We start from the raw sequence: 22,415 nt of genomic DNA, 5'->3' as shown, positions 1-22,415 counted from the left end.
AAGCTGACTGAAATTGCTGAGAGCTTACACAGCCAGACTTGCTGCTTTGCACCTCCTACGCAGGTGCTGGTGCTCTGTCGTGTCCTGGAGGGAAGGGAAGGAATTGCCGTAGCTGGAATTGTGTGGATGTCCAGTCCACACAACTGGGTGGTTGGGTGGTGCAGGATAAGTGGGCAGAGTGAGAATGACCATCTTGGCTCTGTCTCATCTGCAGCGTTCTGCTTTTAGAAAGGATTTGACTCAGAACAAGCACCTTAGCTTTAGAGAAAGCTCTTTCCTCTCTCCGGCAATTCGGCAGCGGTAGTGGTGTGGCCAGCCTCAGTGGACCTGTTTGGATTAATGCATTGCTGAAGTTCTAAATAATCTATTGTTGGGAATTACGGACCATCATCATCTTAGCCTGGAGAAGAGGAGGCTGAGGAGAGACCTGATTACAGCCTACAAATACTTGAGAAGGGATGGTGGGGAGGTAGGGGAAGGGCTCTTTACATTAGTGTTGGGTGATAGAACAAGAGGAAATGGGCATAAGCTTAGTCAGGGGAGATTCAGGTTGGATGTTAGGAAGTATTTCTTCTCTGAAAGGGTTGTCAGCCACTGGAATAGGCTGCCCAGGGAGGTGGTTGGGTCCCCATCCCTGGATGTGTTTAAGAAAAGGGTGGATGAACTACTTAGGGATATGGTTTAATGGGAGATTAGAGGCGGTTGGACTGGATGATCTCTAAGGTCTGTTCCAACCTAGAAAAATCTATGAAATCTCTAAATCTATGAAATGTATCATTAGTGAGGGGGTAAAAACTTGTTAGCTGTTTTCTATGTTACAAGAATCTCATGCAGTGAGATTGAAAGAATGCATTTATCAGGTGTTAATTTAATGATGTGTGACTATTTTTACTTTTGACTTTTATCTTGAATTGGTTTATAACACCATATTTTAGAACATACCGCATTCTGTTGCCTTACGGAGATCCAGTAGGCTCTAGGGTGGATCGTGGTGACCCAGTGATAAATATTACCGTGCACAGGAGGAAGAAAGTTTATGCAAAGGGATGATACAGCAAACTCCTTGATTCCTGGAAGAATTAGGTGGAGTATAAGATCTCTGTAGAGGTGACAAGATATTAAAATTTTTAGATCTTCATCTACGATACTCTAAACAATTGTCTGGATAGTAATTTATTTGTTTAAAACAAGATAGATTGATAAACTTCCCAGGACTAGAGTTAGTCTTGTAGAGTAGTGAGTATGTATAAAGGAGTAAAAGAGCAGTTGTGAGCTGCGTGTGCTTTGTAGAGGTTGAAGCAGTGGAGCCCTTGGCATGTCCTCGATAGAGCTGTTCTCTTCATTTCATCTTTTATGTACAGCTAAGAGGAAATCTACTCAAGTTTGTAGTCCTGTTAGAGTTGTAGTGCAGCCTTCAGGTGTGCCAAATGTACTGTACAGCCTTTGGAAGATCCTTGGTAAGATCTGAGCTTTAGGCAGCTGACTTCAGGTTCTTACTTATTTGAACGTGTATAGGGAGTGATGTAAAAACCCCTCAAACCCGCTAAAACGCCAAGCAAAGCCCAACCACCCGTCAGACAACCAAAACCCGGCATTCCTGGTTCCTCTGGATGGTTTCTCAGGCAGGGAAGAGGTGTGGGATCAGAATGGTGACTCTGGAATGGCATCCTGTAGCTGCCTTTTGATAAAAGATGTCTTTGGCAGTGGGGACTGGTAGCAACGGGAGATTGTGCATTGAGATGGAGCACTGATGTGTTCGAATTCCACCTTCTTGACCAAAGGTTTTAAACACTAAAATCTGTGTTTCTTTACCATGCAAATGGTGATATTTCAGTCTCATGTTTGCAGGATAAAGAAGTAATTCTGTATCTTAAGATTGCTGATTTTCTTCTTGGCCGTCTACTAAAGTGCTCAGGTTTTTTTTATGGCTTCATATTTTTTAAAAGATTTACCTCCACACCTGCAGAATTAAATTGCTTAACTTTCAGTTATTTTATCAGTGGCTGATGAAGGCTTTAGGAAATAGAGAAACTGTTTATTTGAGAAGCTGTTTTTAAGTGCATTTTCTTCTAGATATCTAATTCTTTTGCGTGTTTTGCCTTGCATACTTTCTTGTGATGACAGTAATTTTCTTTTAAAGGGTAAAATAGCCATTCCTAGAAATAAAAGAAACATTAAACTTAAAAGGGTCACAATATCATATTTTATATCAAGTAAGTATTTATTGTATGCAGGGAAAAAAATGTACTTCAACATATCTTACTGTCTTCCAGGTTGGATTTCAAATGTTCTTCGTTACTTGAACAAACGTCTTTTTTAGGATTTGGAGAAATACGATGTTGTCATCCAAAGGAATTGCTTTCAAATTGTGACGGAATAGTTACAATTAGGATTTACACACAAGTCTTTCAGATCGCTAAAGCATAGTAAGCCTGTAACAAGTGATTCTTCTGATACTCTTTTTTTTCAATGATATTTGGATTATCAAACTGGGATGTCTTGGCTCTTGAGAGAGAGATGTGTATGTGTATCTCTATAAAACCACTGACATAGTGGTTTGTCAGCAGAACAAACTGCTTCACATACTTGGCTCTCTAAAGATAACTTCTAAAGCTTAAATATGAAAGAGAGAACTGTGCCAATGTCTAGAAAAGTTTGGGGAGCTAGTTGGGACTGCTGTGTTGTACAAGCTGGATTTACAACGAGTGAACGAAGGGAGGCCGATTTGTCGTGAGATCAACCACAAAACATAGAGGAAAACCAGGAAAATGGGAACAGTGCTATGCATTCCTTACAGTAGCAAAGTGTGTTTCGTGTTAGAAGGCGTCTGGTTTATTAAGTACGTGCCTGCCTTGATAAGGGCGGTCACATCTTAATGGGTGCACTTTTGGGGAGATCTCCCTGGATTAACGTTCTGATCATCTGTTACAGTGTCAAACCAGGCATGATGTTTGATTTGATTTGTTGTGAGTAAGTCACCAGTTTAAGGTTAGTTGATAATGTTTTTGCTGATTAAAATGTCTTCAAAAGACTCATGGTTTGAGAGGCAATTTTTTTTTTTTAAAAAAAAAGCTGCTTCTTCTGAATTAAGGTGAGGGAGTGGAATTTTACTGCATTATATGTGGCTCTCACCTTCCTGCAGTTTCTCCATCCCATTTTCTTCCTGCCCCCTACTTGCCTAAACAGTACATTCTCTTAGTTCCATCAGTCTTTGTTCTCATTTTAGTATTTCCAGTCTTTGTATTTTTTTCTGATCCGTGTTCTTTGGGGTGCCGATAACTGACAAAGGTGCAGTCCAGGTGATACTTCTGTGCCTTTTTCCAAAAGCCACACCAGGATTTGGGGAAGGAGAAGGGGTTGGGACTCGCCATCCTTGGGATACCTTGAATTATCCTGGATGGGCTGCATGTCAGAGATGGTGCTTTTTCTGCTGAGGATGCTGATGTATTGCCATGTGATGAACTAAAGTAGGCACCTTCCAGTCCTGTTGTTACCGCAGTTATTCTGGAGGCAGTAGGGTCAAGACCAAAGACAAGGAGATGAAATCACATGTGTTTTCTCATGGTTGTTGGATTGCTCTGTTGGTCGCATCAGTGTGCAGCATTGCTCAGAAGTTCCCTGCAGCTGCAAAGGGGCAACTGCAGAGCACGCCAGTGTATAGGCATCGGAGAGTCTTTTGGTATATTCCTGCTTGTCTGTCTGATCTCTGGAAATACAATATTATGCCATTCAAAACTTCCCCTTGTTTTTTGCTCTTTGAGATTTTATTTATTTAAGAAAAACCTTGTTATTTGCCTGTTGTGTTTCAGGTGAAATATCGAGTTTTTTCCAAGAGAGGGATGGGAGTGGTGAAGAAGGAGGAAATTCTGAGTTCCTTGCTATCCTATCCTTTCCTGTTCCTTCTCTATCCGCATCTTCTTGTTGGCTTAATATTCACTCCAGTCATGTTTTTTTTTGCAGCAGCGGATAATGGAGGGGCTGCATCTGGTGGCACATCAGGAATTCCTCCCAGCAATCCTGCTGGGAATTCCAAGGCAGCAGCAAGGAACCTGGGCTCCTCGGCTGGAGAGAAGGAGGAAGGCAAGAAGGTCAGACGACAGTGGGAATCGTGGAGCACAGAGGACAAAAATACTTTCTTCGAGGGATTGTATGAGGTACATGTCGAGGAAAATAACAAGTTTAGGTTTGTTTAGTATCTGGATATTCCTAAAGAAGGCTGGTTCCGTTGAGGTTTGCAGGAGCACAAGGCACGTGTGCACACGTGCAGTTGTTTGTCCGTGCGTATGGGTCTGTACAGTTGGCACTAAACCAGCTGTCAGTCAAAGCCACCTTTCAAAAACGTCAAGCTCTTTGTTGTTTTGAAATACACAGGGAATATTTGTGAGTTTTATTCAAAAACGTTTATAATATTTTAAATTATTTTTCAGTTAGGGTTCTATTTCAAAGGAGAAATAAGTAAATAATGTCCCCATGTCAACTTTCAAAAGCAACACACGCTGTAATATTAGCAAACAAGAAAATATGTTGTGACATGAATTGGAGGCACTGCATTTAGTCTTGGACCATGGAAAGGTTTGTGCTGGGGCTGAGGCACAAAGAAAAGTTAGATCATCTTATATCTCACGTGATGCAGCAATATATTCCTGCTTGTCCTGCTCTTAAGATTATTTTAAGAGCACTTGTGTTATGAAAATGTGTACTAAAGGTGAAAATAAAAGAAATGGTGATGGGCTATCTTTGCATGTGTTAAAAATATTTTTTTACTGGTAGGCATCATTCACATGTATATATTTTGTGGACAAAATGAACAATCGCTGTTTTCTTTTTTAACTTCTCTGTCTTGCAGTAATATTCCTGGGCATCATGTAATTTTTAAGTCCCTTCATCACTCAAAGAAAATGTGGGTTTTTTTGGACGCTGAGGAAGAAGTTCAAAACCTTGCCCCAAGATGGGTGTGGGACTCGGTTCGTTGGGTCCCCCGCTTGCATTCATTTTGTTTCACTGCCTTGCAAAAGAGATTTTCACATTTTGTATTTTAAATCAGTTCCAACCTTTTTTGAATACTGAGAAATTTTGTGACAGCAGGAGTTCAGTGATAACATATGTAAAATTAAATCTTCCTCTTTTGAGCTCCAAGGATTTTGAAGGAATTGGCTAGTTTTAAAGGGACACTTAGGTGTCTCATTTTTATTTCTACCCTGAGATTAAACTTCTGCATGACGTATAGTGTAAAAAAAATGTGTTTTCTGCAAGAAGTTCTTTATTTTTATTGTTTTAAAAATATAATCTTTTCTTTCATTGTTTGAAACTCAAATGTTGTACTCCTAATAACTGGAACATGAATAAAAGTGAAGCTGTTAAATATAAAAGGGTTTTCATTCGCCCTAGTCAGAATGGAGGTAGGAGGGAGAGGGGGGAAACGCAGAGGAAGGTTAAGGAAGCTAAGTGAGAAAGTTGGTGTTACCAGTTTTGCTACTTGCATGTTTATGAGTGAAGTGTTGGTTTTTGTTGTGTGTTTTTTTTTTTTAAGTTTGCTAGCAACTCAGTTTTTATTTTGAAACTGTTCAAGAAATTGGAACATAATTTATTTGGCATCTCTAATACATTTTATATCAAATAAAGGAAAGCAGTGTCCTCCTTGTGCTGTTGAGTTCTGACACCCAAGAATTTCACAAGCATTGGAATCTAATTTCCCACAGAGAACCCCAAAGTCCCTCGTGTTGTTTGAGTCATTTTATAACAAGATAAAAGGTTGATTTTGAGTATTTGGGTTTGTTTTGTTTGTTCTTCAGCATGGGAAGGACTTTGAAGCTATCCAAACCAACATTGCCCTGAAATACAAGAAGAAAGGCAAGCCAGCAAGCATGGTGAAGAACAAGGAACAGGTCCGGCATTTCTACTACCGCACCTGGCACAAGATCTCAAAGTACATTGACTTTGATAATGGTTAGTATGTGATGAGATGGGCTTGGTGTGGAGCACTCGGTCTTGGGAGGGCTGGAGTCCTGCCTCTTAGTGCCATCATGGAGGGCAGGAATGGTGGAGATGGGAAAATAAGTGCTGGGTAGGATGTCTGTGAACGTGTCTTATTTTTATTAGCACGACCATGCCGAGGTTCATATTTTTTTAAAAATACTTCTCAAAAAGTGGTAATCATGCCACTGCTTTTATATCAATTCACCACACCATAACAAATGCTGATGCTACTATTCATACTGGGGAAAAGTTGGGTTCAAGGAAATATTTTTGTGTTCTCAGGAGCACACCTTTGACTACAGCTACCTAAACGTTAGTCAGGCATGACTTCAGCGAGCAAATTGACTCCAGCACTACTTTGCACTTCTTGGAGGAAGGAAGAAATAAATAGTGTGATACAAGTGTAAATAGTGAAAGGTTTGCTCACACTTTAAATAAACCTGAAATGGTAGAATCATAGAATGGCACAGGCTGGAAGGGACCTCAGAGATCATCTAATCCAGCCTCCCTGTCATGGGCAGGGACGCCTCTCAACTAGACCAGGCTACTCAAGGCTCCGTCCAACCTGGCCTTGAACACCTCCAGGGAGGGGCATCCACAACTTCTCTGGGCAATCTATTCCAAAGTCTCACCACCCTCGTACTGAAGAATTTCTTCCTAAGATCTAATCTAAATCTGTTCTCCTTCAACTGAAACCCATTTCCTGTTGTCCTGTCAGTGGACACTCTTGTAAAAAGTCCCTCCCCAGCCTTCCTGTAGGTTCCCTTCAGGTATTGGAAGGCAGCTATTAGGTCCCCCTGAAGTCTTCTCTCTCCAAGGCTGAACAATCCCAGCTCCCGCAGCCTGTCCTCGTAGCAGAGGTGCTCCAGTGCCTGGATCATCTTTGTGGCCTCCTCTGAACACGCTCCAACAGATCTATGTCTCTCTTATGGTGGGGACACCAGAACTGGATGCAGTATTCGAGGTGGGGTCTCACAAGAGCAGAGTAGGGGGGGAGAATCACCTCTCTTGACCTGCTGACCACGCTTCTCTTGATACATCCCAGGATGCGGTTGGCCTTCTGGGCCGCATGAGTGCACTGCCGGCTCATGTTGAGCTTCTCATCTATAAGCACCCCCAAATCCTTCTCTTCAGGGCTACACTCAACCCACTCTGTGCCCAGTTTTCTATTTTTTTTTTAATTTCAGAATTTTCTAAATTCTGCTATGGAAGGCGGTCCCCTGGGGACGAGACGGAGACCTCTGTACCAATCCACAGATCGTATCATGGGTTCAGTAGCCTAGGATTGATTCCCAGTGCCACATTCCTCTCTTCCCTGTCGTTTCCCTCCTTCCCCAGCTTGTTGAGTGAAAAGGAAATGAAGTCACATGAACTGCCCGTGGTGTTCTGTAACAATAGTTGCAATATATGATCATGGTAATGGACTTTTATCAAATGCACAGTGTTCAGAAAGAGGCAGTGGGAAGTGCAGTCCGTTTGTGCGTAGCCTAATCGGAATAGCGGGTTAGAGAAATCTGTTGCAGAGTTAACGGATTTTACTGAGACTCAGTTCTTTTGATTTTTCTGAAGCATGAAAAATGTCAGTTCTCCTGTTAGCTTGTCGATCGAGTAAAGGTCTCGAGGGCTTTCCTGTCCCTCTGGTGCTGTACTCTAAGTTGCATAAATCGTGGCAGTTTCATGGTGGTTGAATTTTTTGGTCTTTAAACAACTCTTTTTAACATCACCAATAAGTTTGGCTAGTAAATCCGTCTATATGACTTGTGGCCAGAGCCTCTCAAGTTAAAAATAAGTCATTCATGAGAAATGGATGTGACTAGAAAAAAGCTGAAGGAGTGCAGAGGTAGAGTACGATATAGTCTCTTCGTGAAATTGTTTCGTCTGTTCCTGAGATTATGTTACCTAAAGGAGGACTTGCACATCTAAACCAGCTGTCATCAGGTGGATTTTCAAGTTCCTTTTTCAAAACAAGACAGCATTTTAAGATGAAACAAGCCAATAGTATTTTATTTAAAAACAAATGGTACAGCAAACACAGTATGGAAGAACTTTAAAAAAAAAAAAAAGTCATGGAGGAGCCTCGTCTGTTTTCTAGGTAGTGTAAAGTTCTGCATCTGTACCTGGAAGGTCCGAAATCCCGTCGGCTGTAGGAATTTAAGAATTAGTGCAGTGCTTTGATTAGCTTTAGTATTGGTAGAAATGTGTGTGCCTGGATTTTGAGGTTAAATGACTCTGCAAGGGAAAGAGAACTGAATTCTTGATGAGTAGGCAAGAATAAGTATTTTCATCTGATCTGTAAACCACAAGACTGTTTTTCTGTGCTGTCATAGATATTTAGGTTTATTAGCAATAACGTCCACATCATGCACGTTGATGAGAAAGGAGAAAAAAAACTTGTAAAGTTGAATAAAATGTGTGCAATTCTTCACATAAAAATCTAGAATCTAGAATTTGCATTAAATCTCTAAGGCATATTCATGTGAACGGAAGTCATTCTCTGTCTTCTGGAAAATTCAGACCTACTTAATTTTCTTGTGTGAAAGAGTTCTGTCTGAATTTTCTTGGGAGCATCTGGACATTTGCTTTGGAAATTGTAAACAGTTAAGTGATACTAAAGATAGTTTTATTATCAATCAGCTTTATTTTGCATATTGAACTGTTTCACATTTGTTTAAATCTTGTGGAAGCTTCTTTGTCCTGTAATCTAGAAAATGCTTAATTTCTCAGATATTTAAGTCATCAAAAGGAAATTAGTGAAGCTGTATAATTGTAGTGTTTCTTGAAACAGAGCTTAGTCTCACCTTCACTGAGATGTTTGTCTCGTCATTGAAAATACGCATCATCTCTTTCTCAGTGTCAAAGTGAGTATCTGCAATGTAGCTGTGTACGAGTACCTGCAATCTGCGTCTCACTTACACCTCTTCTGCTTTTCAGTGTTTTCTCAAGGGCTGAAAAAATCCTCCCTGGAGCTTTATGGCTTAATCTGCTATGGGGAACTAAGGAAAAAGATTGGAGGCTGTGAGTATGAATGACTTAAAATTATTTTGCATGGTAGAATCACAAGTGTCTACCCTCGAAGTTGGCAATGTCTAGTAGAGTTTAACTTCTGAGTTATTCAGACTTTGTGTTCGTTGTATTCTGTTGCAGTAATCTGTGATATTGTTCTTTCATTAAGTGTATTTTTGTTTTTAAAGACCTTTTTAGTCTGTTGCATTAGTCGCCGTTCTTTTTGACAGATTGCTTTAGCTTTTGCTGTCTGGGGAATGCAGAGCATGTAATACCCACAGCTGGCAGGTAAATGTGTTTGCAGCTTAGATTATCTGTCTGGTTTATTGTTCTTGAACACTAGGCAATTAAACGTGTAAGTGATACTGTTTGCACCCACAATTATTTCTGCCTACGCAGTCAAAATCTGGGATGCTGCCTTTCCCTAAGTCAGTCTCTAAATCTTTGCTTGTTGAACTCTGAGGATGAAAAAGCCCTGCAAGTCATGATCAGAGGTGACAATTTCCTGGCTAACCAAGGTGCATTCTGACCTTGGCAGTCCCAGAGGCTGGTTTTGTCCATAACGATAAGTGTAGACTGATGAGTATGTGCCATACCAGTGCTCCTCTGGTTCAAGGCCAGGTTGGATGAGGCTTTGGGCAACCTGGTGTAGTGGAAGGTGTCCCTGCCCATGGCAGGGGGGTTGGAACTAGATGATCTTTGAGGTCCCTTCCAACCCAAACCATTCTGTGATTCTGTGATTCTATGATGAGTTGCATTGGCAAGATGCCTGAGTTTAGGCTGAGTACCATGTTCACAGAATCATAGGATGGATTGGGTTGGAAGGGACCCTTAAAGGTCATCTAGTCCAATCCCCCTGTAGCGAGCAGGGATATCTTCAACCAGATCAGCTTGCTCAGAGACCCGTCTGGCTTCATCTTGAATATTTCCAGGGATGGGGCATCTACCACCTCTCTGCAGCCTGTGCCAGTGTTTCACCACTCTCAGCATAAATTTTTTGTTCTTTATATCTGGTCTGAATCTACTCTCTTTTATTTTAAAGCCATTACCCCTTGTCTTACACGTCCTTATAAAAAGTTCCTCTCCAGCTTTCCTGTATGCCCCCTTTAAGTACTGGAAGGTGCTGGAAGGTCTCCCCAGAGCCTTCTCTTCTCCAGGCTGAACAGCCCCAACTCTCAGCCTGTCTCCATAGCAGAGGTGCTCCAGCCCTCGCATCATCTCCATGGCCTCCGCTGGATTCAGTCCAGCAGCTCCATGTCCTTCTGCTGTTGGGGACCCCAGAGCTGAACGCAGCACTGCAGGGGGGGCGGGTCTCAGGAGAGCAGAGCAGAGGGGCAGGATGGCCTCCCTCGACCTGCTGCCCACGCTGCTCTGGATGCAGCCCAGGACACAGCTGGCTTGGTCTTCACAGCTTCCAGACTAGAGAGAGTTCTAACATGGCTAGCGTGGGGAGTGGGCAGAGGAGCAGGCACTGTGCGCTGCTCCATGCACAAATACCTTCTTATCTGTGGATTTTTTTTCAGTTGTCCCCAAGCATTTTGCAGAGTCAATGTTATATCATATTGCATCTTCTACGTGTTTTGTTTAATTTGTGAGGCATGGAAAAATCATCAAAATACTTTCACTTCTTCATAAAGTCATACGAGTTGCAAAGTTAAAAAAGACAGGAAAGCTTTAAAGAGTGGACGTGTACAGTTCCTAATAGAATTGTGATATTTTGGCAGATTATATTTTTCTTTTGGCCACAGTGTTTCCTCACCTGGGATTTTTATTCCAACGTGTCATGAACAAGAACCATTCTGAATGTTCATACTGACTTTATTCTATTTCTTCAAAGATCTCCAGTGTGTTAATTCATCTTGGAGAAGCAATTTTGAACTGTTTCATGACAAAGAAGGTGCAGAGGCAAGACAGATTGCATCGTCAGTAGAAATCAGTGTTTCTTCCCAATATCCACATCTTGTCTTAAAAGCATCAACAGACCCTCCTTGCTGTGACTGGGAACAAGGTTTCACGCAGTCACCAGGCAATGCACGCATATTCTGCGTCTCTTTTTCTAACTTTGGTACTTGGTTACGTGTTTTACCCACTGTAAAAAAAAAAAAAAAAAAAAAAAATCTGGTCTCTAAGGCCAAGTGGGCTCAAGCTGCAAGGCTCTACCCCCAGTTTAAGAGGTCTGCTTTGCAGCTCGGGAAAGCAGTTTCTTGCTCTCCCACCGCCCATCTGCCTTGCAGCATTCAGCCAGTCCTGCCTTCCCAGAAATTGAGCTGGCTTACGTGTTAGGTGCTGAGATGTGACAACACCTCAGGAATACTTGCAGCATTACCAGAGGGAGATTAATTGTTTAGTAAATAGATTTGTGCCTGACTATCATTGGGAATATCAATCAAATCCATAATGCCCATTTAAAAATGTGCTGAATAACGCATAGAAGAAGAGTGCAGGTTCCATGTGCATTTTGTTATTTTTATTTTCTTTTTTATTGCATTCTGCGCTGTCAGAGCTCGATGCTTTTTCATTCTGCTGTGCTGCCTTAGCAACAGAGATTGAGCAAGAGGATGGGGAAGCTTTTCTTTTTAATACCCCAGTGTCAGATTAACGCCCAGCAACCCAAGATGACTGGAGCACCTAAGCTAGGGTCATTTAATCCATGAGTAAAATGTCATTTTCATGGCAAGGACCGTTTAAAGCTTGGACGTTACGAAAATAGAAAGTTTTCAGAAAGTATGTTACAGCACGTTTGCGTGCGTTAATCCTGTTTGAGAATAAAATGTAATAGCTTTGAAATCTGAATGGGACACAAGAAAAGGTCATGACTATGTCACTTCAAATCCTAATTCACTCTGTTATCCTGTTTCGTGTACAGGTATGGATGACAAGAATGCAGCTAAACTCAACGAGCTCATTCAAGCCGGGTAAGTAGGAACTTATTCCTGAAACTCTCAAAACTGGGTTGTTCAGCAGCTTGGTGGTCGAGTTGGTCACCCAGAGTCTAGGGGGCACTTCTTACTTCTTTTAGAAATGCAATTTGACGTTTTCTGTTCTTAGTTTGTTTTGTATGAGTTTTCTCCACTTTTCCATGAAGCCATTAATTATTATTAGTAAGAAACGATGGGCAAAGCTTAAGAAGGTGATGAAATGGGACCTGATGAGATCCATCCGCGGGTCCTGAAGGAACTGGCGGATGAAGTTGCCAAGCCACTGGCCATTGTATTTGAGAAGTCGTGGCGGTCTGGCGAGGTCCCCGATGACTGGAAGAGAGGGAACATAACCCCCATTTTTAAAAAGGGGAACAAGGAGGACCCGGGCAACTACAGGCTGGTCAGCCTCACCTCTGTGCCTGGCAAGGTCATGGATCAGATTCTCCTGGGAACCATGCTAAGGCACATGGAGAGCAAGGAGGTGGTGGGTGACAGCCAACATGGCTTCACCAAAGGCAGATCGTGCCTGACCAACTTGGTGGCCTTTTATGATGGGGTGACAGCATCGGTGGACAAGGGTCGACCAATGGATATCATCTACCTGGACTTGTGCAAAGCCTTTGACACTGTCCCGCACGACATTCTTCTCTCTAAACTAGAGAGGCATGGGTTTGATGGATGGACCACTCGGTGGATAAGGAATTGGCTCAATGGCCGCACTCAGAGAGTAGTGGTCAACGGCTCGATGTCCAAGTGGAGACCGGTCACGAGTGGCGTCCCTCAGGGGTCCGTGTTGGGCCCGGCCCTCTTCAACATCTTTGTCGGTGACGTGGACAGTGGCATGGAGTGCACCCTCAGCAAGTTCGCCGATGACACCAAGCTGTGTGGTGCCGTCGACACGCTGGAAGGGAGGGATGCCATCCAGAGGGACCTCGACAGGCTGGAGAGGTGGGCCCGTGCCAACCTCATGAAGTTCAACCAGGCCAAGTGCAAGGTCCTACATCTGGGTCGTGGCAATCCCAGGCACAAATACAGACTGGGCGGAGAATGGATCGAGAGCAGCCCTGAGGAGAAGGACTTGGGAGTACTGGTGGACGAGAAGCTCAATATGAGCCGGCAATGTGCTCTTGCGGCCCAGAAGGCCAACCGCGTCCTGGGCTGCATCAAGAGGAGCGTGGCCAGCAGGTCGAGGGAGGGGATTCTCCCCCTCTACTCTGCCCTCGTGAGACCTCACCTGGAGTATTGTGTCCAGTTCTGGAGTCCCCAACATAAGAAGGACATGGACCAGTTGGAGAGGGTCCAGAGGAGGGCCACGAAGATGATAAGAGGGCTGGAGCACCTTTCCTATGAGGACAGGCTGAAAGAGTTGGGGCTGTTCAGCCTGGAGAAGAGGAGGCTCCGGGGTGACCTTATAGCGGTCTTCCAGTACCTCAAGGGGGCCTACAAGAAAGATGGGGAGAGGCTGTTCAGGAGGGCCTGTTGTGATAGGACAAGGGGTAATGGTTTTAAAATAGAGGGAGGTAGATTCAGGTCGGATATTAGGAAAAAATTTTTTACCATAAGAGTTGTAGAACACTGGAACAGGTTGCCCAGAGAGGTGGTGGATGCTCCATCCCTGGAGACGTTCAAGGCCAGGTTGGATGAGGCCCTGAGCAACCTGATCTAGTTGAGGATATCCCTGTTCCTTGCAGGGGGGTTGGACTAGATGGCCTTTGAAGGTCCCTTCCAGCCCTAACCATTCTATGATTCTATGATTCTTCCCAGAAGTTAGTGGTGTAACTGTGTGGGTTCACTACAGGGAATGTCATTAATCCCCAGACAGTCCTGCCAGCAGTGTTCGTGAGTCCTGACTTTCAGACCTGAAACAACACTTCCAGTACCCCGGAGGCCTCAGCCCCCCAGTCGCTTCTGCAAGTGCGTGGCTTTAGGAACAAGCATTGTCCTTCACTTCGAGAGGAATTTTGGGGTTTGAGGGTTCCCTCTTGGCAACGTACTTTTAGAACACGGAGGGAGTTAGAAGTTGCCGTACTGTTAGAGATGAGGGAATACCTGACGTATCGGTACACAGAATTTTCTGAAGTAGTCCTGCTTTTAGAATTTGTGCAGTCTGCAGTGAAGTGTCTTCCAAAGGGCATTGTTTTAGGGAGTGTGATCATTAAACTTTGTTTTGAATTGCAGTCACTCAGCAGGCGATGGTTTGTCCTCATCCTGTCTTTAAAAGCAATTTGCAAATAGTATCATTTTCTGTCTGTTGCAGATCCCTTGTCAGGTTTTGCGTTGGTGCTTTAGGGCGCTTCGTGGTAGCAGACAAGTTATTGATCAGGTCAGCTTCAGGGTAAACAGGAGGAAGAGTTCGCCCACTCAGCAGCTGCCGACTTTCTGACTTTACCTTCCGTAAAATGGGTGCTTGTTGTTGTGCCTTTCTGTTATTTCCCAGTGAGTTCTGTACAGTTTATCCACCGCCATCTCCCGGGAGATGCACAGTGTACAGTGTGCCGTTGTGTCGCAGGGCTGGAGAGGGATTTTTTGTGAAATCAGGGGTTCGTTCTTCTGTTAACGGCGAAGTTTGAAAGTAGAAGAGAAATTGCCATTTGGTTTGGGTTTGGCAGTTAAGAAAATCTTGGCAGTAAGGTTTTTTTCATATAATAAAATTACTTTTAAAGGAAATAAATTGGAGTTTTCAGTTAAAATGGGCCTGGGCTGAGCCTTTCTTCCCCTAGTGTCCTGAATATTTTTAGAGTTGAGGATATAGGCAGTCACTTTGATCTCCCTGTGTTGTACTGGAGAGCCTTTTTAATACTGGGCCATCCAAATAGAGTAACCATAATAAATGAGGCTGGTGACTTTTAGCCAGCCGTAGCTTCAGTCTAGCACTTTGCATGATTAAGTCCTTAGTTCTTCTAATTAATTCATAGATTCATAGATTCATAGATTTCTAGGTTGGAAAAGACCTTGTAGATCATAGAATCATAGAATCATAGAATGGTTAGGGCTGGAAGGGACCTTCAAAGGTCATCTAGTCCAACCCCCCTGCAAGGAACAGGGGTATCTCCAACTAGATCAGGTTGCTCAGGGCCTTGTCCAACCTAGCCTTGAACGTCTCCAGGGATGGAGCATCCACCACCTCTCTGGGCAACCTGTTCCAGTGTTCTACCACTCTCATAGTAAAAAATTTTTTCCTAATATCCAACCTGAACCTACCTCCCTCTATTTTAAAACCATTACCCCTTGTCCTATCATAACTGGCCCTCCTGAACAGCCTCTCCCCATCTTTCCTGTAGGCCCCCTTGAGGTACTGGAAGACCGCTATAAGGTCACCCCGGAGCCTCCTCTTCTCCAGGCTGAACAGCCCCAACTCTTTCAGCCTGTTAACCAGATCATCGAGTCCAACCATCCCTAATCCCCATTAAACCATATCCTCAAGTAGATCATCCACCCTATTCTTAAACACATCCAGGGATGGGGACTCAACCACCTCCCTGGGCAGCCTATTCCAGTGGCTGACAACCCTTTCAGAGAAGAAATACTTCCTAACATCCAAATTTTGTTAGTGAGGGCTAATGATTTCTATGAACTCTAGGTGTTTATAAAAGCCAGTCTTGTAACAACCATTTTGAAAACAGGAGTCTTTGCATTTGAAAATATTAATGCTAGTCTTCTAACCGAAAACTAGAGTGTACTTAATAATATTCTTAGTGACTCAGTGACATTCTGAGGCAGTTCCGAAATAGTTGCTCTTGCACAGGCTCTTTGCCTACCAGATGGAAGACACATCCTTGCTTCCCTTTTTCCCCTGCATCTCTTGCCCCCTTTGGTGGGTAAACTGTGTCAGTCGAGGAGGAGCAAACTGTGCAGGGAGACAGTGTTCACATTTTGTACGTCATTGCTACCCGGATATCTGCAAATCCCTCGGCAATTTATTTGCAGGACAGCTCTAGACCCTGGAGTTGCACATTCTAATTCAGTGCTTGTTTTGCTTGTGTTACGCTGGCTTTCTCTAATAATTACGTGGTATACGGAGAAACAAGTGACCCTGTGAGGTGCCCATAAGAAAACCGTATTTAAAATCTTCCTGATTGAGTCTATAACCCCGGTCACAGATACTAAATAGCGCCTGAAAACTTAATTAACTGGCCATTTCAAGTCATGGCACAATCTTTGTGTGAAATGTCCTTGTTTGGTGATGGAAGCTAGGGCCATGCACTGCTGTCCATCTCTGGACTGTCTGCAGAATTTCAACAACATGTAAAATCAGGCTGGTCCGTAGCCTTTGGTATGGCTGTAGTTGAATTGTATCCGGGATCTTTTAGAAAATAGATCAAAGTTTGTGTGTTTAGAAGTGCAAGGGGAAGATAAGGATTGTTCTGTCAGCTTTTGTAACTAACTGGTCTGAGCAGTTTGCTGGTTTTGTGTCAACACTGGCCCACATGAGCTGCTTGAAGAAGTTTTCAGAATCACTAAGCAGGAGAGCTGTGAAACTAAGCTCCCTTAGAAATTCTAGGGAATCCGCGTCGCTTTCTGTCCCGTCTTTTGCTGCTAGATTTTTATTGCAGCAACGATATGTGTGATAAGGATGTGTAACAAGAAACAAAGATTTATGGCTATATCAGAGCTGCTTAGAAACCCACTTAAATAAACTTAAACCAGAGGGTTTTTATTTTGTATTCAGTAGAATAACTTTTTAAGATTTACCACTTTCTGCATTGGGAAGCATCCAGGATCTGGGTAAGGCAAGCGAAGGAAATAAGTATTTTTAATCTAAGAGTAGTTCTGTTGTAGGCTGTCTCCTTTTTACTGTGCTTTTCTTTGAAATTAATAGAACCATTGTTTTTCCAGCCTCCCAGCCATGCATTTCCATATCGCTAGGAAACTGTAGTGTCTAAATATATCTAATTTTGTATTAATTTAAAGAATAACTTATTATCAGACTCTCCCTGGATTGCTTGAAGCCCATCATACTTTATGGAAAAGGGAATTGGGGGAGTTATTCCTGACGCTCCAAGCAGAACACCTGAATCTAGAGAGGTGGGCTGCTACTTCTAAAATGTACTTTAGGGAACAATGAAAATAAAAGTATTGGTTGCTGTAGTTGTGGTGGAGTACTGTAGTGCCAGGACAAAAACTTCCATGTGGATTTTTTTAATGTTGTTTTGTCAAATTTGTGTGTTCTGTGTTCCTTCGTTTACTGAACAGCACGCTTTGCTTTCTAGATTTAAACTCCGTGCTCAGGGAATACAGTAGCTCCTGCTCCTCTTTTAGGGCTGTCAGCAGTTTTGCATTTGTTTTCTTTGCTCCAATATGATTTTTCTCCTAGATTTTTATCATTTTTTTAAAATATCTTTTCTGTAATATACTCAATTTTTCACACTTCTTTTGTGGCTTTTATCCTAGTTTTTGGTGGTGTTGGTTTTTTCTCCTCTGCCATTGAAGCACAGCTACAGATGCAGCCAGGAGCTTACAATGCTGATCCGTTGTTCGTTCGTGAGCTCCTCGGCCGTGGTAACAGATAGTGGGTATCTGCAGCCCAAGGTGCAGCTGAGCAGGTGGCAGACAAACTGGTCAGGAGCAACTGCCAGGCAGCCTGGCTCAATAATGAATGCTTCATGACCAACTAGTCAGGCTCTTTAAGAGAAACAGAAAAATATGAAAAATGAACAGCGACGCTTTTCTTCTTCCTTCTTTTTCTTGATCAGATCAGTTCAGCTGTTCTAGGTGGATCAATGAGCCTTTTGAACATTCAAGCCCGTCTTTCAGTCACCTTCAAGTTGTGTGACGAAGCCATTTCCAAAAGGCTTGTCTGTTTTGTGTAGTCTTAGCACTTAATCTAAGAAGAAATAGTGTTTCTCCCTGCAAACCCCTTCTCACTTACACCTGTACATGTTAAAGTCACAATAATAATAATGATAATGCTGTTTCTGACTCTTCACTTGCAGCTGCTTCGAGGGTATGTTTCACAAAAAGGTGTTGCATCAGCTAAAATCTTGGTGCAGGAGGAGAGTCTCAGCTTGCACGAGTAATCAAAAGAATCTGCTGTCCTCAAATAGTGTAAATTTGTGATTTAGCAAGGTTTCAAGGCGCATTGAATTATTGGATTTATTTTCACTGGCTTTAGTGGATTTTATATGAATCATAGAATAGAACCACAGAATGGTTTGGGTTGGAAGGGACCTCAAAGATCATCCAGTTCCAACCCCCCTGCCATGGGCATGGACACCTTCCACTACATCAGGTTGCTCAAAGCCTCATCCAACCTGGCCTTGAACACTTCCAGGGATGGGGCAGCCACAGCTTCTCTGGGCAACCTGGTCCAGTGCCTCACCACCCACTGAGTGAAAAATTTCTTCCTTAGATCTCATTGAAATCTGCCCTCTTTCAGTTTAAAGCCATTGCCCCGTGTCCTGTCACTACACACCCTTGTAAAAAGCCGCTCTCCAGCTTTCCTGTAGGCCCCCTTTAGGTACTGGAAAGCTGCAATAAGATCACCCTGGAGCCTTCTCTTCTCCAGGCTGAACAGCCCCAGCTCTCTCAGCCTGTCTCCATAGCAGAGGTGCTCCAGCACTCGGATCATCTCCATGGCCTCCTCTGGACCCGCTCCAACAGCTCCACGTCCTTCTGATGTTGGGGACCCCGGAGCTGAACACAGTATTCCAGGTGGGGTCTCACGAGAGCAGAGCAGAGGGGCAGAATCCCCTCCCTGGAACTGCTGCCCGTGCTGCTTTGGGTGCAGCCCAGGACACTGGTGGCTTTCTGGGCTGCCAGCGCACGGTGCCGGCTCATGTTGAGCTTCTCACCCACCCGCACATCCAAGTCCTTTTCCTCAGGGCTGCTCTCAATGAGGCTATTGGGAAACTTTGTTTTCCACTAGAACAGAGGGGAGTATCTGGGCACGTCTTCCCTAAGCAAGGACATCATTGCAGCAGTCTGATCGCTGTAAGACTGTAATTAACTCCTTGCAAGAAGAAGGAGGATGATAATTTTGGCGTGTTCGTGCAGCAGCATTGTTTTCCGTACAACCATCCTGTCACTTTACCAGGCTCTGTGTTTTGTAGCAGTCTGGGGGCAGTCGTGCATCCTGTCATCTCAACGTGAGCTTTGTGAAATTGCTGACTGTGATGAACAGCGTTCGTGGTGACAGAGCAAATGTAGCTTTCGTTAAATCCATGTGGTTAAGTCAAAAAGTAGTTGTTGTGAATCATGAGGATGTCTTACTTCAGCGTAGAACTGTGTAACAGTAAGAGTGATTTCTAGGAGCTACAGTAAAAGTTGAGGACTTTTAATCCTCAGCTGTTTTTTCAGTTGATGTTCTTGGAGGAAGTAATAATAAGCACTGGACGAAGAAATGTAGTATGTATCTAGAGTTTTTATTTACTGCAAATTCTAAGGGTCTGCCAAATCCTTCAGGTATTGTACCAGGCCCTTTTATGCTAGGCTGCCACTTCTGACTGCTGGCTGAGACCAGAGTTTGGGCTCATGAAGAAAAGTGGAGGTTTGCCACCTTAAGATTCAGATCCAAGAGAGAAGTTGTCCAAAAATTGACCAGCTGAATTTGAGAGCAGCAGAATTTGTGTTCAAGTTTCTTGTCTTTATACATGGCAGTCCCTGTTAACTTGACATACTGATCTTGTCCTCACTTATTTTCACATTTTAAAAAACAAAAAAAAGAGGGTGCTAGCTGCATATGATTAAACTTATTTTCAGGAGATTTATTTTCTGAAAAATGCTGATTTTCTGCTAAAATTATGTCTGCGTTAAGGCTCAAGTGTCCCTTGCAATGACCAGGAGGAGGTGTTACCTTTCATCATGACCTATGTCATGACCATGACTAGATATCCACAAGTGTTACTGTGTCCTTCTCTCAGAGTCTTTCCACTGGCAGAAGCTGAGTGTTGTACTTGGTGGGACCTGCTATCTCCAAACAAGTCAAGTTTCCTACATTTCCAGTGAGGGTTAAGTCGAAAGAGGAAAGGTAACAACAATGCTGTTGTTACAGCAGCTGTAGCGTTGTCTGGTGTAGGCAGATGTGAAAATAGGAAGCACTATTTGAAACCAGGCAAGTAGCTCTTGGGTATTTGTGTTTTTTTCTGCAGTAGCACTATTGCTAGTTTCTCCTGAGCACTTGAGAGCCTCTTGTCACTAGTTGAGCCATCACTACTTCTGCGTCAGAGCTCGTGAGAAAGTGAGTGCTGACATGTTCCCTCTAGCTCCTGGTAGCTCCGTGCAGATTGAGGAAACCTGCCCTTCCAGCCCTGGGCTGTTCCGGCTCTGTAGAAGTTGGCAGCTTAGGAGCTGAAACTCACCTCATCAGCTCCGTCTTCCCAGGTCTGGCTTCACTTGCACTGCTTTTTTGTGAATTTCCCTCTTAGCAGTGTACACCACTGCTCTTTCTGCCTGATGTTGTCTTCCTTTTAGCGCAGGAAAAAGTAAGGTCCTGCTGTAGGAGTATCCTCCGTAATTTTTTTCATTTTACTTGCAAGGACTGGTGTTCAGTCCTGCTGCTTCCGTGCTAGCTGGTCCTTATCGCTTGAAGTAGTACATGTCTGCCATCAGTAACTTTGTTGGTCTCGATGCCTGCCTTTTAAGTCCCTAAAAAGAAAGCAGGGATGACTGAGTGAAGAAATCAGATAGTTCCACTGTGTGAAAACAAGAATGGCCTCTTGCTTTTAAGGATCTTTATAGCTGTTAATGTGATATTGAAGCTCAAAGCCAGGGAAATCGTACTGTAAAGGTTGGTTTGCTCAGGCACCCACACAAGCTGTCAGGCCTCATTTCTGCAACAGATGTGCTGTTGATATTCCAGAATAGAAGACTCTTCAAAAACTTCAGACTTTTTCTTCCCATAATGAAGAGTTAAGGAGTATAAGGAGGAGTCTAAAGCAAAACCACTCATCTTTTTTGAAGAAGCTGTCTCTGAGGTTCCTCTTCAACCGAAGTAGCGTAATTCTGGCCTGCTTTATAAAATAGCTGTCCCTCCCTAAGTGAACAGCCCAGTATTTCATGAAAGTCTGGACGAGGAAGGTCACAAGTGTGGCATTTCTATAATGAAAGTAAGGTGATGGAAAAGGTTGAACACTGTTGTGAATCTGCCCTGCAAACCCTTGCATTTCGTTTTTCATTCCTGTAACCATGATTGTGTTTGGCTCTGTGTCCCTAAATGTGTGCGTTCACAAACTTTTGCTAATGGTGCCTGTAAATACTTTTCTTTCCATGTATTCAGGGCCACAACTGTTCGTTACAAAGGCAGAAACCTTCGTATCAAAGCTCCAATGTGCAGGGCTTTGAAGAAACTCTGTGATCCAGATGGTAAGTGAGAGACGCTGGAACGGGAAAGGGTTTTGACAGATGGTCAGAAGAACACGAGAGGGAGCAAGCCTGTTCTGATGTGTGCCTCGCTGGCAGGGAATCTGTGCTGCTTCGTGTTTGTGTTGGGCACAGATATGTCCCTATTGTCTTGCTTATCCTGTTTGCTTGCATAATCCCAATAATTTTAGGACCCACCCAGCTCTCTGAGTCTCGGAGCATGTCACTAGATTGGAAAGGAAATAGCTACACACCAGACAGGATCGCTACCGCTTTGCCAGTTGTGCTTTCACTCTGTGCAAAGTTTAATCCCTTGTGCCAGGGAATAGCAGTAGTATGTTGTTCAGCACTGAGCATTTTAGACTTTTTTTACCTCCTTCAGTTCAGCTATGTGTGATTTTTTTTTTTATTACTATTTTTTTCCTCTTCCTTCCCCCTTAGTAAGTAGAATCAGTGCAGTTCAAAGGTCTGAAGTACTGTACTTGTTCGAAGTTTCCAGCCACCTGATTCTGACACTGCTTGCTCAACTGAGAGCTCCAGTACCACTGCAGTGTCCAAGGCAAAAAATAAGTGTATTGGAACAGGAGGTAATCTAAGGAAGCAGGCTCCACTGGTGAAGCTGAGCCGCCTAAATTGTCTGTGGGTGATGCTGTTGTCTGTGATGGTTTTTTGATGTAACTGAGCATGTAGCGTTCCGACCGCATTGTCCTTGCTTTGACCCGTGCCCTTTGTGCTTCATCTCCCTTCAGGCGTTAGTGATGAAGAGGACCAGAAGCCAGTACGTCTTCCTCTCAAGGTCCCTGTGGAGTTGCAGCCACGAAATAATCATGCCTGGGCTCGAGTACAGAGTCTTGCCCAGAATCCACGGCTTAGGTAATGAAGAACGGATTGTGGTGCTCAGAATAGAAGAGGCAAATACATGAGCAGCATTCTGGCATCTTCCTCCCTCTTCAAGGTTCTCTTTGCTAGCTGGGCAGGTCATCTTTGATAATGCAGTCTGCTTAAATGTACTTATTCTGAAGCCTTTGCCCAACCAGAGTATGTGATTGTCGTAAACATGAGAGATCAGGCTTGAAAATCCATTGTTCTTTATATCTTTTAATGATAGAAGCTACTAGAGTTGGAGATGAATGTTCTTTGTTCCATTTACACCCAGTTGTACCTGCAGAGTTTACACCTGCAGAGTGCAGGTGAAATGGAGACACACAGCATTAGTTC

The 22,415-nt window shown here is 43.4% G+C and overlaps 1 protein-coding gene across 3 annotated transcripts in view; it reads left to right on the top strand.

Annotated features, from left to right (window-relative positions):
- CRAMP1 (cramped chromatin regulator 1) overlaps positions 1–22,415 on the top strand; it is a 50,459-nt gene that overhangs the window by 6,480 nt on the left and 21,564 nt on the right. For 2 of the 3 annotated variants that reach the window (XM_086622135.1, XM_086622134.1), the window contains exons 3-8: positions 3,961–4,154; positions 5,793–5,946; positions 8,908–8,991; positions 11,846–11,894; positions 21,115–21,200; positions 21,947–22,070. In XM_086622135.1, coding sequence (XP_086478261.1) covers positions 3,961–4,154; positions 5,793–5,946; positions 8,908–8,991; positions 11,846–11,894; positions 21,115–21,200; positions 21,947–22,070 — 691 coding nt within the window. The remainder of the gene's footprint in view (positions 1–3,960; positions 4,155–5,792; positions 5,947–8,907; positions 8,992–11,845; positions 11,895–21,114; positions 21,201–21,946; positions 22,071–22,415) is intronic. The other variant, XM_086622136.1, reaches the window with a different exon arrangement.

The sequence above is a fragment of the Tauraco erythrolophus genome, chromosome 17, assembly GCF_009769465.1.
Source record: "Tauraco erythrolophus isolate bTauEry1 chromosome 17, bTauEry1.pri, whole genome shotgun sequence".
Classification (NCBI taxonomy): Eukaryota; Metazoa; Chordata; class Aves; order Musophagiformes; family Musophagidae; genus Tauraco; species Tauraco erythrolophus.
This window is presented reverse-complemented; position numbering and strand designations above follow the sequence as displayed.